The following is a 16,563-nucleotide window of genomic DNA, read 5'->3' on the forward strand; positions in this document are numbered from 1 at the left end:
AAGGATGTATCTTCTGGACCCTCCCAGCTGGGATGAGTAGCTCTAAAGTGAGTAATCCACTCCACCATCCCAATCTCCCTAAGTCTTTGGATCCCTTCCTCTACATTAAACCAAGGGAGATCAGGCATTTCCAGCTCACTCACAGTGGGCCATCTTTTAATCCATAATTCAGCTGACCAAATAAACTATTAGAATCTTTTTTAACTCCCCAAGCTGCAACATTAAATGCAGAGCCCCTACTTAGTGGGCCTAAATCAATAAATTCAGCCTGATCCAACTCTGTGTTCCTTCCTCCATTATCCCATACCCTTAATATCCATTCCCATGCCTGTTCTCCAGATTGCTGTTTATATAAATTAGAGGACTCAAATAGTTCTTTTTGAGTGTAGCACACCTCCTCATGGGTCACACTCTCAACGCCACCTCTAGGGGCCTGCCACAACTTTCATCTAGTTATAGGTCTAGAACCAAACAAAGGTGTTGGGGGTAGCTTCTGAGGAGACGCAACATTATCTTGCCTGGCAACTGTTTCAGGGCAACTGCCATCACTGTTGCTTCAGGCAGTGCAGGGTTTATCTCCTCAGACAAAGGTGGAAAGGCTGATGGCAGCATGGGTCAGGAAGGAGATATTGCCACTACTGGGGATGGGGAAGCTGTTCCTCCTGGCAAAAAAGGTTCATCAGAGTTTATAAACTCAGTGTGCCCAGCTTCACCAGGGTCCTCCCACATGTCCCCATTCTAAGTTTCAGGGTCCCATTCTTTTCCAATAAATGCCCTCACTTTAACAGTAGACACCTGACAAGGCTATAAATGCATCTTTCATTGCCGTTCAGCCATTCGCATGACAAAAGCTTGTGTCTGTTTTTCCACAATTTCAGCTCTTTCTCTACAGGAGATAAGACTCTCATTCAGGGCAATCTTAGCAGATTTGAGGCTCAGTATCTGCTTCTGAAGCTGGGAGACAGAATCCCTGAGTTCATCATTTTCTTTCATCACTTTGTCCACTGAACTTAGGAGCAACCAATCAGCTTCATTATGTTCCTTGGTTCTCCACATATGGTCAAAGGTATTATGTATAGTCACTAAACTCCTTGCCTCTCACGAGCAGTGAATCAGGAATGTCAAATGCATTTATTTTGCATAACTCTCTAAACAGTTTCCGCCAAGGACTATCCGTGTTCTCTATACTATTAGAAGTAGATTTCTTAGCATTTTTAGATCTAATCATATTAAGCAGCCAACTCCAGAAATCTCAAAACCACTGAAAGAACTCCATCCTTAATATTCTGTTCCTCTAGAACCACTCCTGGTACCCAAATCTGTGTTAGTCGGGGTTCTCTTAGAGGGATAGAACTAATAGGAAATACATATATATATATATATATGTATATATATATATATATATATATATATATAGAGAGAGAGAGAGAGAGAGAGAGAGAGAGAGGAGTTTATTAAGTATTAACTTGCGCAATCACAAGGTCCCATAATAGGCTGTCTGCAAGCTGAGGAGCAGAGAGCCAGTCTGAGTTCCAAAACTGAAGAACTTGGAGCCTGATGTTCGAGGGCAGAAAGTATCCAGCACGGGAGAAAGATGTAGGCTGGGAGACTAGGCCCATCTCTCCTTTTCATGTTTTTCTGCCTGCTTTGTATTTGCTGGCAGCTGATTAGATGGTACCCACCAGATTAAGGGTAGATCTGCCTTCCCCAGCCCACTGACTCAAATGTTAATCTCTTTTGGAAACACCCTCACAGACACACCCAGGATTAATACTTTGTATCCTTCAATCCAATCACGTTAACACTCAGTATTAACCTTCATACCCTCCATAACCATGTAGCCTTTCCTTCTTGCTTAGGGGATACAGGGTTCTCTGTATCTCAAGTGGAGAGCAATGGAGTAGAAGCATGAGAAGCTGGTGCTGTGCTGCCTGATAGAACCCTTGACCTTAATGTTTCACCCCATCTTCAACTTTGCCCTACTCTCAATAGTAATTTCATGTGCCCACACTGACACTCTCAGACATTCTCATCCACTTCCTTACTTGGTCAGTGGCAATTCAATTTTCAGTTCAACAAATGTGTGGTGAGTATCTATTCTGTATCAGATACTGGAGGCAGGGGTGAGAAGCAGCTTTTACAAAGAAGTTAGAGTTTGAGAGCAGAGGAGTCATGTGCACATCACAAAACTTGCTGAGGCTCAAACACTCCTCCTGCCCCAGTCTCCCAAGTAGCTAGGATTACAGGCATGTGCCACTATGCCCAGCTTCTGCCCAAGGGCCTTCTCTGCAGCCTATACAGGGCAGCCAGGAAGTGTAGGGAATCAGTGTGCTCCTCCAGTTTAGCACCCCTCATCCAAGAGGAAAATGCTGTGTCAGAAAAGTTTAAAAAGTGTTATGGAAGCAGATCATTTGGCCAGAGCATTAGTGAGAAAGGTCATTTTATATTGGGCATGTAAGAGTGGGAAAGAGGTCATTTTGTATTGGGCCTGTAAGATTGACTAGGAATTGAACATGTAGGGAGACAGAGGGAACTCCTTGAGTAAAGGCAGAGAGACAGGACAGTATGGGCTGTGTGTGGAGGACAGAGGGGATGTTGAAGGTGAGGCTATAGACTGGGTTCAGGCCAGAACATTTTGGGTCTTTTTCCCATACCTTATTCTTTCTCAGTGAAATAAGGAAAGCTTTTGGAGAAAATAATTTTGGCGGGGGAGCTGAGATCAGAGGTGGATATGCTATGAGGAGCCTTTCCAGGAAGGGTGGCAATAGCTGACACTGGATGTATGTAGCCTTTTATTCCCAGTGCAGGGCAAGGAATGGCTGGAGTTGGAAGAAGATGCCCAAAAGGCCTATATAATGGGACTCTTGGACCGGCTAGAGGTGGTCAGTAGGGAACGGCGGCTGAAGGTGGCCCGGGCTGTTCTCTATCTGGCCCAAGGTGAGTGACCACGCTTGCTAGCTTTAGAGGGGTGGAGGCTTGAGAGGGAAGTGGGCATTATCAGGACTGACATGACACAGGCTGTGCTGGGAAAGCAAGGTTTCTTGCCTCTCAAGGACAGATCTTGTCATGTGCTAGGAGTAACCTGCGCTTATGAGGAAGATGAGATAGTGTTGAGTGCTGTTCCAGATCCCTTGGGATCTGCCTTTATCTTACCAGGCATGTCAGAATTTTTTATAGGGTTCTTCTTTTCCCTACCCTGTACTATAATCATATGTGAATACTAGCAAGAGGTGTGGCCAGAGCTGATGATGTACCACCAGCTGATGATGGAGACAAGACATCAACTGTGGCCTGGCCCCAAAACTGAGGAGAAATAGGAGAGTGTCACAGATACACATGGACCCCTTGCGTTTCTCATTGGCATTTTGAAGGTTCAAGCCAACATAACTGCAGGAGTGGATGCTGTGAGTAATTTGGAGATGATCAGAACTAAATAGAGTAATTGGGGAATGCTGCTCAGAAGAAACCTGTTAGCAAGGTGTTGGAAAGGGAAATGAGATAGCCTAGCTGGAGTGAAAATAAGCCTACGATCATAAATATGAGGCGTGTTAACAGAACCAACCAGTTGGGAGCTAAAAAAAAATTGTAAAAGAAAAAATAATAAATGAAGAGGGGAAAGGGTGGACATTAGGTGAAGAGAAGACTAGCAAATAGGACTGTGCCCTCCTATATCTTTTGGGTCTGGTGCTCTGGCCAACTTCCAACTGCCAGTACCTTCATATGTTTGCCCAAGGACTTTATTTATTTAAGCTTTTTAAAACGAAGTCTCACTATGTTTCCCCAGCTGGTCTTGAACTCATAGGCTCGAGCTATCCTCCTGCTCCAGCCTCCTAAGTAGCTAGGATTATAGGCATGTGCCACCATGCTCAGCTTCTGCTCAAGGGCCTTCTCTGCAGCCCATACAGGGCATCCAGGCAGTGTAGGGAATCAGTGTGCTCCTTTAGTTTAGCACCCTCATCCAATGACTAACAGGAGTTAGTAGATGGGTAGCCTGACTGTCTCACCCCTCTTGGATAGAATAACTGTGAGTTGTGTGTTTTATACTGTTTCCAAATTATCCCCTGAGTGAACTCTTTTGGCTTCCTTTTCTTCCCTATCTCTACTGATGATTCCTCGGAACAATTCCCAGATAAGCTACTTGCACTGGAATCCTTACTTACCTCAGGATCTGCTTCTGGGAGAACCCACCCTTAAGACGACAGGCCATTGATGAGCACATTGGACCTAACCCTGGAGACTACCTCTCCTCTCCCCTGACTCATTCCAGGAAGTTCTTGGGGTCCCTGTCATACCTATGCCAGCCTAATTATTAGGCAGAGTATTATAGGAAAATCTTAAGATCATGGGGCAGGGTGGAAAGAACTGGGATACTGCCACCCCTCAACCCCTGTAACAACTGTCTGGTCCTTTAGGTGCTTTTGGGGAATGTGATTCAGAGGTCGATGTGCTACACTGGTCCAGGTACAACTGCTTCCTGCTGTATCAGATGGGGACCTTCTCCACCTTCCTGGAGCTACTACACATGGAAATTGAGTGAGAAGCCTTAGGGGAAGGGCTGGCCTACATAACCCCCATTCCTTAAAGGGGCCTCATGTTCTGTGCTGCTTCCCTCACTATAGAGACCCCCTGTGAGGAACTGGGTCTACTCATACCTCAGCCCAAAGCTCATTGACAGTTCCCCTCCATCCAGCCGTGTTCTCTGATATTCTGTTCTCCCTCCCTGAGGTTGGATACATCTGCAGCTTCTGCCTCACTTACAGCTTTAATCCTGGGCTTCAGGGGCCTATACATCTGCAGCTTCTGCCTCACTTACAGCTTTAATCCTGGGCTTCAGGGGCCTATCCTGAGTGGGTTCTCTTTTTATTCAAGGACTTTCTTAGCTCAGCCTAACTCTGGAATTCAAGAAGGAAACTATTTTGAGTGCACGACCCAAGAAAAACAGGAAATCAATTCCTGTCATTGTGCCCAATTCTTTCCCTCATGGGCTATAGTTCTAGAGGTGGCCTTATTTGCTGCTACCACTACAGTGACCCCTTGTTTTGTCTCATGCCCATCACCCAGGAGTTTGAGATAGGGTGCAATCTGCTTATTATTCATCAGGCGTTTCTTAGCATCTGTTTTATGTCCAGCACAGTTCTAAGCATAGTGGGGAATGCAAGAGGAGTGGATACCACAGATCCTGCCCTTGCCTTGTCTTCACTATAGATGAGAGTTTGCTGAGGTGGCAGGGGAATTCTATCAGCTCCTTTACCGTAGACCAGTTTCATTAGTGGCTGCCTAGCCAGGGAATGGCAAGCACTCATGTTTGTGTGAGTGATAAGTAAGAGCACAGAGAGAAAAGAGGTCTTACGCATTCCTGTTCTTTTTCTCCTCCCCCTGGCAGCAACAGCCAGGCCTGTAGCAGTGCCCTTCGGAAACCAGCTGTCTCCATAGCTGATAGCACAGAGCTCAGGTGAGTGGGGCTAACTATGGGCTTGGAACAGGGCAGATGATTAGCACCTGGGTTACCTTTTCCCCAAATCCCAGATGACTCAGACCGTTAGGAAGTTGCCCTCTAGCTAATCTCACTGGGTTGGGCTCCCACAGAGACCATCCCTGAGGTCTGTGACTATGGGCTGGGAATTGCCTTGGGAACCTCTTGTGACTCTTCTGTAACCCCAGGGTGCTGCTGAGTGTTCTGTACCTAATGGTGGAAAATATTCGCCTGGAGCGAGAGACAGACCCCTGTGGGTGGAGAACAGCCCGGGAGACCTTCCGCACCGAATTAAGTAAGAAATGGCACTTGAGGAAGGTGTGGATGGGGTGCTAATGGGAGAGGGGAAGCAGAGTATCTGCCTAGAAGAGGCAGACAGTCGTTTTTTCTTTCGTTTTCTTTTTTAAAATTAATGTCCTTTCTTTTAGGACAGAGATACTGCATGGCAGACACAAGGGCTGGGCTTGATTGCCCCCCCTGTATCTATGAGCTAAGACCAGCCATATAACTTCCCTATGCCTTGGTTTCCTTGGTTATAAGTGGGGATAGCCATTCCTCTCCCACTCCATCACGAATCCCACACGAAAAAATGAGTTGAATCACCTTGAAAACTGAGTTCTGTTCAAATGTAAGTTGGTGTTGTCATCTGACAGGGATAGGATATGAAGGACTATGGGATTTTAAAAATATATTTATTGATGTGGGAAAGTGAATGACATTGAGTCCTTTAGCCAGAAAGCAATGTCTTCATTATTGTTACTTCTAGTTTGGCATCCAACCCCAAAGTGTCACCCTAAGCTCTGGGGCCTATGCCATTTTAGTTCCATGGCGTCCCTTCCTGCCCTTGAGGGGCTTCCTTCTGGGGGCTAAGCCTCCTTCTCAGGACCAAGTACTCTGGAATTCTTCAGGGGAGGTGAGTGCCTTCCTGTGTGTGTCCAGAATCAGGGTTACATGAACAAGGTTTTAGCTGCCTCATCCTCACTTTCTCACCCCTCTCTCCTCACCCCTAGGCTTCTCCATGCATAATGAGGAGCCTTTTGCCCTTTTACTCTTCTCCATGGTTACCAAGTTCTGCAGTGGCCTGGCTCCTCACTTCCCCATAAAGAAGGTCCTGCTCCTGCTCTGGAAGGTGGTCATGGTGAGTAATTCTCCCCACTCCCACGTTATCAGATCAGCAATGCCCTATGCCACCTGTTTCTTCTAGTCTCATTCAGGAGGCTGGAGCCAGGGAGCAGAATAGGGCAGCCCTTAGCCAACTGCCAATATGGAGGGGCAACAAGGCTGTCTTAGAGACATCAGATGTTCTGTGTTAGAATAGGTTTCATGTTTTTATTGGATGGATGGGAGATGCCACTCCATAAATTGGGGATGTCAGTGGTACCTTCTCTTATTAAAGCCAATGTTTGATGGAGAGAACACTGGTTGAAAGTTGGTAGATCTGGGCTTTGCTGATACTGAGAAACTTTGGGCAATTCTCTGTGCCTCAATTTCTCTAGCTATAAAAGGTTGGGGTGAGCGCCTGCCCTCCCTCCAGATAAACAGGGGATTTGTACTTTTTTTTTTAATAAAAATAATTTTTTTTTACAGACGGGCCTCCCTGTGTTGCCTGGGCTGGTCTTGAACTCCTGGTCTCAAGCGATCCTTTCACCTTGGCTTCCCAAAATGTTGGGATTACAGACATGAGCCACTGTGCCTGGCCAGGATTTGCTTTTTTAAAAATAATGAAGTTCTTATAAATATGTGGTTATATTTTTGTTACTAGTTATTCAACCTGATCCTTCATTTTTGGCTCCCATCTCACAAGGCAGTCCTAATGGGGGAACTGCCTCTTGACTGCAGAGGAAATTGAGTGACTCTGGGGGTTTATAGCACCTGGATGTGTTCCTTAAAAAGGTCGATAGTTTCCTATTTTTTTTTTTTTTTTTTTTTTTTTGAGGAGGCCCCCAGGAATTCCTTTCCTAAATTCTGTGATATTTCCCATACTGGGACAGTAAATAATGCCTTATCCTGACCCCTGAGCTCCTCAGTTGCTGTGGGGATGGTAATCATATTTGCCTCTTTCTGTTTTACTACCTCCTTATTAAGGAAAAGGTCTGAAGGGACTGGGGGTTGTGGCTCTTTCTTTTCATCCGTGTTTCCCTGACCTTGGCTCTCTCTTACTTCCCTTCCTTCCTCTCTCTCTGCCCCTTTCCTGTTTCTTCCTTAGTTTACCCTTGGTGGATTTGAGCATCTGCAGACTCTCAAAGTACAGAAGCGGGCAGAATTGGGCCTGCCTCCACTGGCTGAAGACAGTATCCAGGTGGTGAAGAGCATGCGTGCTGCCTCCCCGCCCTCTTACACTCTTGACCTGGGAGAGTCTCAGCTGGCACCCCCACCCTCCAAGCTGCGAGGCCGCCGTGGCTCTCGAAGGGTATGGACTGAAGCAGACAATGGTATTCTGACACTGACTGGCCAGAAATCAAGATTCTAAGCTACTCTGGGTGTGGTAGGGAAAAGCAGTAAATGACCTGGCTCATCCTGCCCAGGTTGGCCCTATGACCAACCTGAAATCTTAGGGTCTCTAGTTTGGCCTCTATCGCCCAGCCCTGACAGCCCCCTGGGCTGCTGTGATGTGACACTGGTATATATGACACATGTGATATATATGACACATGTCATATAGCCATGTCTTGCTACAGAATCATTGGCCTGGACCTCAGTGCCTGGAGTTCCTTACATTCTGAACAACAATTAAGGGTATAATCCTGGGGATAGGGACCCGGGGTACAGGAACAGGTCTCCAAGCAAATCCATTTTTCTGGGGTAAGGCATTTTACTATTTTGAAGCACCAGGAAGGTTTACTGTCAGCCAGCCACACTCTTAACTGGCCCTGGAACCAAAGGCTTACATTTAAGAGATGACTGGGTAGGGGTCTATGTATATAACCATGTGACACTTAACGACAGGGATACAATCTGCAATATGTGTCATTATCCAATTTTGTCACCGAGCAAACATCATAGAGTGTACTTACACAAACCCAGATGGTATAGCCTACTGCACACCTAGGCATATAGCCTATTGTTCCTAGACTACAAGCCTGTACAGCAGGTTACTATACCAAATACCATATGCAATTGTAACCCAATGGTGTTTGTGTATCTCGACCTAGAAAAGGCACAGTAAAAATACAGTATTATAATCTTATGGGTCCACAATTACATATGCAGTCCATTGTTGACTGAAGCATCGTTATGCAGCACATGACTATAGTCTGCTGTCCTGAAAAGGTCAGAATGACAAGTTATACTGAGACCTGACTATGTTCTTACAAACTCGCCTGCCTGACCCACTTCAGTTCATCAACAGGGCTAGATAGTAGTGCTCAGTAATCCAGTCTCCATTATCTGCAATAAAATTTTTTAACTTTATTTTTGTTTTATAAAGTAATGCTTACTCATTGTAGAAAATTTGGAACAAATATAAAAATGTGATGAAGGGAGAAAAGAAAAATCACCCACAATCTTAACAACCAGAGACAGTCACTGTTAACTTTTTGGCCTATTTCGGTCCAATCTTTTTTTCTTTGTCACAAGATTTAAAATTCCAAACTTGCTTCCCTCTGCCTAGCAGCAAGCTTCTGTCCTCCTCTTCCTCAGTCAGCCAGCTGGTGTATGCTCACAGAAGGCAAACTAATTGAATGTTCACCTAAGCAGAGCATAATTAGGAAGGAAAGCGCTGGCAAAAAAAGGCATCACTGCTTTCTGAAAGCTATGTAATTGTGACTTTGGGATTATCTATGCTATGTTCCCTGGCTAATGGCAGGGTTACCGGAGAACTTCTTGTCCTGTTATTGGGCCGGGTGGGGACAGTAGGTTAAGGTGGGGAATTGGATGTTTTCACAAGGGCTGTGTTCAGATTCCATGTTCCCTGAAATCTGGAGTCCTGTGGATATGGGGTGGCCTCAGACAAGGATGCCCAGAGTGAGATCTCTGCACGCCTACCCTCCCTTCTTTCCCCTCCAGCAACTCCTCACTAAGCAGGACAGCCTGGACATCTACAATGAAAGGGATCTCTTCAAGACTGAGGAGCCAGCCACAGAGGAGGAAGAGGAGTCTGCTGGTGATGGAGAACGAACCTTGGATGGAGAGCTAGACCTGCTAGAGCAGGACCCTCTGGTGCCACCTCCACCCTCACAGGCACCCCTGTCTGCTGAGCGGGTGGCTTTTCCCAAGGGCCTGCCCTGGGCCCCAAAGGTCAGGTAGGTTTAATAGCATCAGGGACCCTATGCTTTGGGGTTTCAGTCTCCAAAGGCCCAAGATGGGGTAGTCTATGTATTCAAGGCTTGTTAAGTTGGTCTGGCAGTCAGAACTCCTGGGTTTGAAATTCCTTCTGTTGATTGCTGCCTTTCTCCACTGCTCCAGTCCTCTGATTGGAGGGGTAGGAGCCCGGAAAGTTTTTCTCTCTCAAAGTTTGCTTTTCTTCCCTTCCCTGGGATTGGTCATTTCACCATCCTCTCAGACAGAAGGACATCGAGCACTTCTTGGAGATGAGCAGGAACAAGTTCATCGGATTCACCCTGGGGCAGTAAGTGACTGAATGGTTGGAACTGGCTACAGAGTGGTTCCTAGGGGGCCAGAGGAGCAGGTAGCTTGGAATGAGGGATGGTGCCTGGTAGTCACAATGTAACCTACAGCCCCTAGGCCATGGACAACTCCCAGTGACTACTTTGGGTTCTTTCTATGGATTTTTTTTTTCCTTGAGTTTCTTCCACTTTTCCTCAAAGAACTTTTGTGTTTTTAGCCAACTGTAGGACTTTGAGCAACAAGTCATTTCTCTTTCGGGCCTTAATTTTTCCTGAGGTTGTTGGGTTAGATGGTTTCTATGGGCCCTTCCTGCTCTAATGGCCTAAAATTCTGTGAACAAGAGACATGGTCAGAATGGATCCAGTCTTCCCCCATTTCCCCAGCCTCATGAAACCTTCCCACTGGCCTCTTGAAAATTGAGTCTTTATTAGTGGAGTTTTACAGTCAAGGTGTCATTGGGCTATATACCCTTTTAAGTAGGAACCTGCCACTCCTACACCAAGTGAGTACCCAAAAGACTATAAAAATCTCCTGATTTCCAGAAACATTTCTGTGTACCATTATTATTTTTGTGTCCTGAAGCACTGATGTGGGACCTACAAGCTTGCAGAGGAAGGTCTAGGGTACTGGGGGTAGATGTTGTTGAAAGTAGCATGGTCCATTGACTCTAGGGGGGTATTGGGGTATCAGTAGTTCTCTGTACTTTGGAAGCTTATGATCTGGTATGTCTGGCCTTTTACAGGGACACAGATACATTGGTTGGATTACCCAGGCCCATCCATGAGAGTGTGAAGACCCTAAAGCAGGTGACCGGGGTGGGCTCTCAGCCTTCAGGGATAGGGAGCCATCAAAGTAGGTCAGATTACCAAGCTCCTGGATACTGGGTGGGGCTTTTATACTAAACTCTTTCTGGACCTTCTGCATTCCTCCTGCAGTCCTTTGGCCAAATAGGAAAAATTAGGTCTCTCTTTACTTACTCAGTTTCCTATATTCAGGTAGATTTTAAAATTCTCCTTTCTTCCTCTCATTTCTTTTTCCTCTTCCCATTCTTCTCTCTCTCTTCCCATTCCTTGCTTCTTTTCCTTTCACTTCTCTCTCTCTATAAGTCCACTAACTTCCAAAGGCCCAGGATTGAGTAGGAGCCTGCTCTATACCCACTGTATGCATGGAGTCATCACTCCGTGCATACGTGCACACACATCAAAATTCTCAGGGCACTGGTCCAGGGGCAGGGGCCTGTTTCTGGCTTCCCCTTGCACTTTGTTTGAAGATAAATGCTTAGGTATTAGCTGCTCTTCAGCGAATATAGAAACAGAATTTTAAAAAAACACTGTGCACAAAGCACTTTGACTGGTGCTGATGATGCAGAGGTGATTAAGACTCCTGTCTTGAAAGAGTTCATGTCTATGTGGGGTGACAAACCCATAAGCAGAACATTTCCTTGCTTTTGGGGAATTTAAGTAAGAGACTGGTACACATGTGAATGAGGCCCTCAGCCCTTGTTGATGTCTTCTTATCTTTGTCAGCACAAGTATATCTCCATCGCAGATGTGCAGATCAAGAATGAAGAGGAGCTGGAGAAGTGCCCTATGTCTTTGGTGAGCCAAGGAGGCCCTACACAGGAGGAGAGTAGAAGAAAATCTGTCTGCAGTGTTGTCACAGAGCATGTGTGCATGCATTCATTCAGCATATTAGGCTCTAACTGTGTTCCAGGCAAGACAAGGTCCCTACTTTCATGATATATTGAAGTTGGGGAAGAAAGATAAAAAACAAAAAGTTAAGTAAACCAAACTATCAGAGAATGGTAAATACAATGAAGAAAATTTAAACAGGATGACATGAAAGAAGCATCAGTAGACTACTTTAGATTGGGCAGTCGGAGTAGGTAGACCTCTGAGAAGGTGACATTTAAGCCAAGATCTGAGGGACAGGGAGCCGGCCATAGGAGCATCAGAGGAAAGAGCATTCCAAACAGAGAGAACAGCCTTAGCAAGGGGAAAGCAGGCTTAGAGTGTCGGAGGTAGTGAAGGAAGGCTGTTGTGGCTGGAGCACAGGGCCGAGGGCTGGGATCCTAGAGATGGAGTCAGAGAGGCGGCCTGAGGCCGCTTTGCTGAGGACCTGTAAGCAAAGGTAGAGAGCTTGAAGTTGACTCGCAGTCAAAGGGAAGGAAGCCTTTGGAGATTTTAAGCAGAGGAGTGATATGATCTGATTTATGTTTCTAAAAACATTAGCTTCTGTGTAAAGATTGGACCAGAAAAGCGTAGACGCACTCTAGGGAGGTTAGAAAACCCTTGAAATAGTCAAGGTGAGAGATGATGCCGACCTGGATTTGGAGATGTAGCTGACAAGACTTGCAGCGCATTTGGATGTGGATAGAGAGGCAAAGAAAGGAATCAAGAATAAGTACCATTTGCCAGGATGTGGGGGGAATATCAAGAGTTCTGTTTTGGTCATACTAAGTTTTAGATGCCCATTAGATACCCATGTGGAGCTGCAGGCGATTGGAAATCAAGTCTAGAATTCTAGGGAGAGGGCTGACTTTGAGAAATAAATTCAGGATTTGTTTGTAACACTTATAGGCAATGTTAAAGGCTGTAGAACTGGCTGAGATAACCCAGGGAGGGAGTAGAGACAAAGAAGAGAATGGAAGGCAGGACAAAGCCCTGGGGCAACCAATATGTTGAGGTGGGGATGTGTCAGGAAAGGAGCCAGAAGAGTACGAAAGACAGTAAATCCAGGAGATTATGATATCATCATAAAAGCTAAGAAAGTCTTTCAAGAAAAAAGGAGTGATCTGCTGGGTAAAATGCTACTAGTAAGTGGCATTATGGTAAGAACCAAGGTGCCCATTGGATTTGGCAACGTGAAGATAGTGATCTTGATAAGAGCAACTCTAAGTGAAGTAGTGGGACTGAAAGCCTAATTGGAGTGTATTGAAGGGAATGTCAAAAAAGGAGGTAGATGGTATAAAAGTTTTGTGAAGGGGAGAGAAAGTGGATGGTAGCTGAAGAAGAATGTGAGGTCAAGGGGAGGATGTTTTATGGCTGAGAGATACTAGAGCATTTTTTTGTCCTAAAATAAATGATCCAAGAGAGGGGATAATTGCAGGACTGAGGCATTCAACAAAGCAAATAGGTGTGGGATCCTGAGTACAAGTAGGAGACTGGCCTTGGTTAGAAGCACAGGCGGTTCATCCTTCATGTCAAGAAGGAAGGAAGAAGACTCTTGGTAGATTTGGTGTTGAGAAGATGAGTGTGTGCCTGTCTGATTGCTTCTGTTTTCTCCATGAAGCGTGAGGCAGGGTCAGCAACTGTTTAGGGATGGTGGGCAAAGGAGTTGGTTTGAGGAGAGAGAAGATGGTATGAAATCGGCCTTTTGGAGAGCAGGAAGGCAAACATGCCAGGATTGCCAGGCTCTGTTGAATTTCCATTTAGGACTTACGTCCATTTAAGCAGCAGATGAGTTGTGTGGGACAGAAGGAGGCTGGTTATTCTTCCCTGCCTCGGGGTCTCATGGCAGTGGCCCCTTGCCCTGTAATAGAAGGACCTTGTAGGAGGAAGGGAACTGCATTGGTCAAAGATGACAGTGGCCTGAGCAGCTTATTGGGTCCCTGAGGCCCCAGCCTCCCCACTCTGATAAAAGGCTTAGTTAATGTCATCAACAGGACAGAGATAGTTGTATATGAGGGAGCTGGTCAGAAAGGAGAAAGTGATGTAGGGGCTAATGGAGAGGGGAAGAAAATAATTTCCATACATTTAACAGCTTCTTTGCTAACATTCCTTCCTGTTTCTCCAGTCCATAGGTTACCCAACTTCCTTTTAAACCCTCACTATTGAGCCACCTACCTCTCCTTCCAGGCTTACAGAACGTTCTAGAGTTTTCAGCCTCAGATCCACACCATAGGAAGTGCTCCTGTAGCATCTGTTCCAGTATCCCAGGTCCTGAGAGGTCATCCAGGCCAACCTGATGGTCCTATTGAAGAGAAAACTAGGACTCAGAAAAGGAATGTGACTTAACCAAGGTCACACAGTGAGTCATTAACACAGCTAGGGTAGAAACCTAGATCTGAATCCTAGCTTAGTGCTCTTTTCAGGTCACCCCTCACAACCAAGAAAAAAAAGCCTTTGGTCACCTGGAAAGTGGCGTTGGCAAACCATGTATTTCTTGCCACAGGGGGAAGAGGTGGTACCAGAGACGCCATGTGAAATCCTCTACCAGGGAATGCTGTACAGCCTTCCTCAGTATATGGTAAGGAGATGGCTAGGCCAGAGCTGCCCTTCTCTGCTGCAAGGAACAGACAGCTAAAAACCATTTCAAGTGGACCTGTCCAACACTTGAGCTTGTTTCCTGAGCCTTTGCCCCTTTGGCAAGGCATTTTCTGACATATGAAAATTCTGAGCTTTCCTCAATGATCCTCTGATGGTGCTGTTCTCCCGAGTCCTTCTTTGGGAAGGGTGGGGAATAAGTTGGGGTCTCTACAGGATACACTGGGGACCCTCCTCCGAGATAAGTACTGTAGTCCCTCTGAGATCTGCTGTGGTCTGTCATGTCCTAGATAGCCTCAGGCTGGGAGTAGGGAAGATGCCAATGGTTCGGGTTAGAGGAAAGAAAAGAGTGGAAGAAGTTGGGCTTATGCCGCCCACCTTATTTCTACACACTGTCCTTCCCACTCTGTTCCTTCCATCTTCCCCTTTGAAAAGAACAGTCATTTTTTTTTTTTTTTTTTTTTTTTTTTGAAGTGGAGTCTCACTCTGTCGCCCAGGCTGGAGTGCAGTGGCGCGATCTCGGCCCACTGCAACCTCTACCTCCCAGGTTCAAGTGATTCTCCTGCCTCAGCCTCCCAAATAGCTGGGATTACAGGCACATGCCACCACGCCGGCTAATTTTTGTATTTTTAGTAGAGATGGGGTTTTACCATGTTGGCCAGGCTGATCTTGAACTTCCAACCTCAAGTGATCTGCCTGTCTCAGCCTCCAAAAGTGCTGGGATTACAGGCATCAGCCACCATGCCAGGCCCTGGAAAGAACAGTCTTGAAGCATAACAGCCAATGCTGTCCCTCTGGCTTTCTCCTTAGCCTCACAGGCAGGCCTTCAGGACTGGGCACCTGTTTGCTTTTCTGGACGCTGGGGAGATATGGTCATTAGGGAAGAACTTAGAGAATGGCTTTAAAACACTTTTTATAGGGCGGTTAGGGTGTGGAAGAATCACTCCCTTGCTGAGTGGGTTTGACAGTGGTGAATTTCTTTATTTTCTACTTCCCAGATCGCTCTGCTTAAGATTCTGCTGGCTGCAGCTCCCACCTCCAAGGCTAAGACAGACTCTATCAATATCCTGGCAGATGTCCTACCTGAGGAGATGCCGTGAGTGCTTCAACGGGGGCAGCTGCTGGATACTAGCTGTCTTGTCTGCAGGCTCTCTCTAGTCCCCACTCACCTTGTTAACACAGAGATTGTCTCCAAAGAGATCTCCCTGTCTCTGCCCACCAGTACCCCCTTTCCCCTACAGGGCTTTCTGCTTGGCTCTTTTTAGCTCAGAACTCTGGATCTGGAGGGTGACACCAGTGCCAGCGACTGGCTGCCCAGGTATTTGGGTGAACATTGCCAAGGGATGAGCTTGCCAAAAGAGAGACAGAAACAAAGAGATCAGTGGAGCATTTCTTCAGACAGGCTCATAAGTGGGAACTCTGGAGGTTTCCCTGGCACAGAAGTTCAAGTTTCTCAAGTTCTGGCTCTCTTGTGTATATTGTATCAGACCCAAATACCTGGATCCCTACAGGGCTCCCTTTAAGGCCACTCTCTGTGCTAATACCTTCTCTCCCCATTGTAGCATCACTGTTCTCCAGAGCATGAAGCTGGGCATCGATGTGAACAGGCACAAGGAGATTATTGTAAAGAGTATCTCCACCCTGCTTCTGCTACTCCTCAAACACTTCAAACTCAACCATATCTACCAGGTGAGCAGCTAGGAGCACTTCTCCACAGGTCTTAGGTGTTTGCCAGGCCCTATCTCTCAAAGGAAGGATGCAAAGGCCCTTTTAGTCCTGATGAGCGTCTTTCAGCCTTTTCTTTGTCCTCCCTCAGGGAATCCAGCCACCCATTGCATGAGCTTGAGGTAGGGTTATGGAGTGGGAACTGTCCTAGAAAGGTGCAGATGTCTGTGTCCCTTGTAAGTTATCCCAGGGTTGTGGGTAGGAATCTCTAGCTTCTCAGGAATATGCCCAGCCAGTTTTTAAACAATGCAAGAGAGAATGTAAGCATTTCACAAAAATGGGGGGGAAGTATGTTGACCATAGTTTTCTATATGTGAAGCACTTTTCCAACATTTGAGATATAATTCTGAGAATAAGGCACAGTTCTGGCTCTTCAGGGCCTTGAAATCTTATAAAGGATACAGATATATAAGTAGCCAATTATAGAGAGATAAGTGCACTGACACTGATAAGCACTGGTTGCTATGGAAACACTTAATCCAGCTTGAGGTGGAGAAGAAATGACTTCTAACCTGAGTCCTAAAAAAACAGATG

The 16,563-nt window shown here is 46.1% G+C and overlaps 1 protein-coding gene across 3 annotated transcripts in view; it reads left to right on the forward strand.

Annotated features, from left to right (window-relative positions):
• The window catches only part of STRIP2 (striatin interacting protein 2), a 62,139-nt gene that overhangs the window by 16,626 nt on the left and 28,950 nt on the right, over window positions 1–16,563 (forward strand). For 2 of the 3 annotated variants that reach the window (XM_055283979.2, XM_063641608.1), the window contains exons 4-16: window positions 2,803–2,937; window positions 4,413–4,533; window positions 5,384–5,452; window positions 5,662–5,768; window positions 6,484–6,611; window positions 7,680–7,883; window positions 9,479–9,714; window positions 9,975–10,040; window positions 10,782–10,845; window positions 11,566–11,637; window positions 14,213–14,287; window positions 15,303–15,400; window positions 15,867–15,993. In XM_055283979.2, the coding sequence (XP_055139954.1) occupies window positions 2,803–2,937; window positions 4,413–4,533; window positions 5,384–5,452; window positions 5,662–5,768; window positions 6,484–6,611; window positions 7,680–7,883; window positions 9,479–9,714; window positions 9,975–10,040; window positions 10,782–10,845; window positions 11,566–11,637; window positions 14,213–14,287; window positions 15,303–15,400; window positions 15,867–15,993 (1,502 nt within the window). Of the gene's footprint in view, window positions 1–2,802; window positions 2,938–3,316; window positions 3,405–4,412; window positions 4,534–5,383; window positions 5,453–5,661; window positions 5,769–6,483; window positions 6,612–7,679; window positions 7,884–9,478; window positions 9,715–9,974; window positions 10,041–10,781; window positions 10,846–11,565; window positions 11,638–14,212; window positions 14,288–15,302; window positions 15,401–15,866; window positions 15,994–16,563 lie in introns of those variants that run through there. The other variant, XM_063641609.1, reaches the window with a different exon arrangement.

The sequence above is a fragment of the Symphalangus syndactylus genome, chromosome 6, assembly GCF_028878055.3.
Source record: "Symphalangus syndactylus isolate Jambi chromosome 6, NHGRI_mSymSyn1-v2.1_pri, whole genome shotgun sequence".
Lineage (NCBI taxonomy): Eukaryota > Metazoa > Chordata > Mammalia > Primates > Hylobatidae > Symphalangus > Symphalangus syndactylus.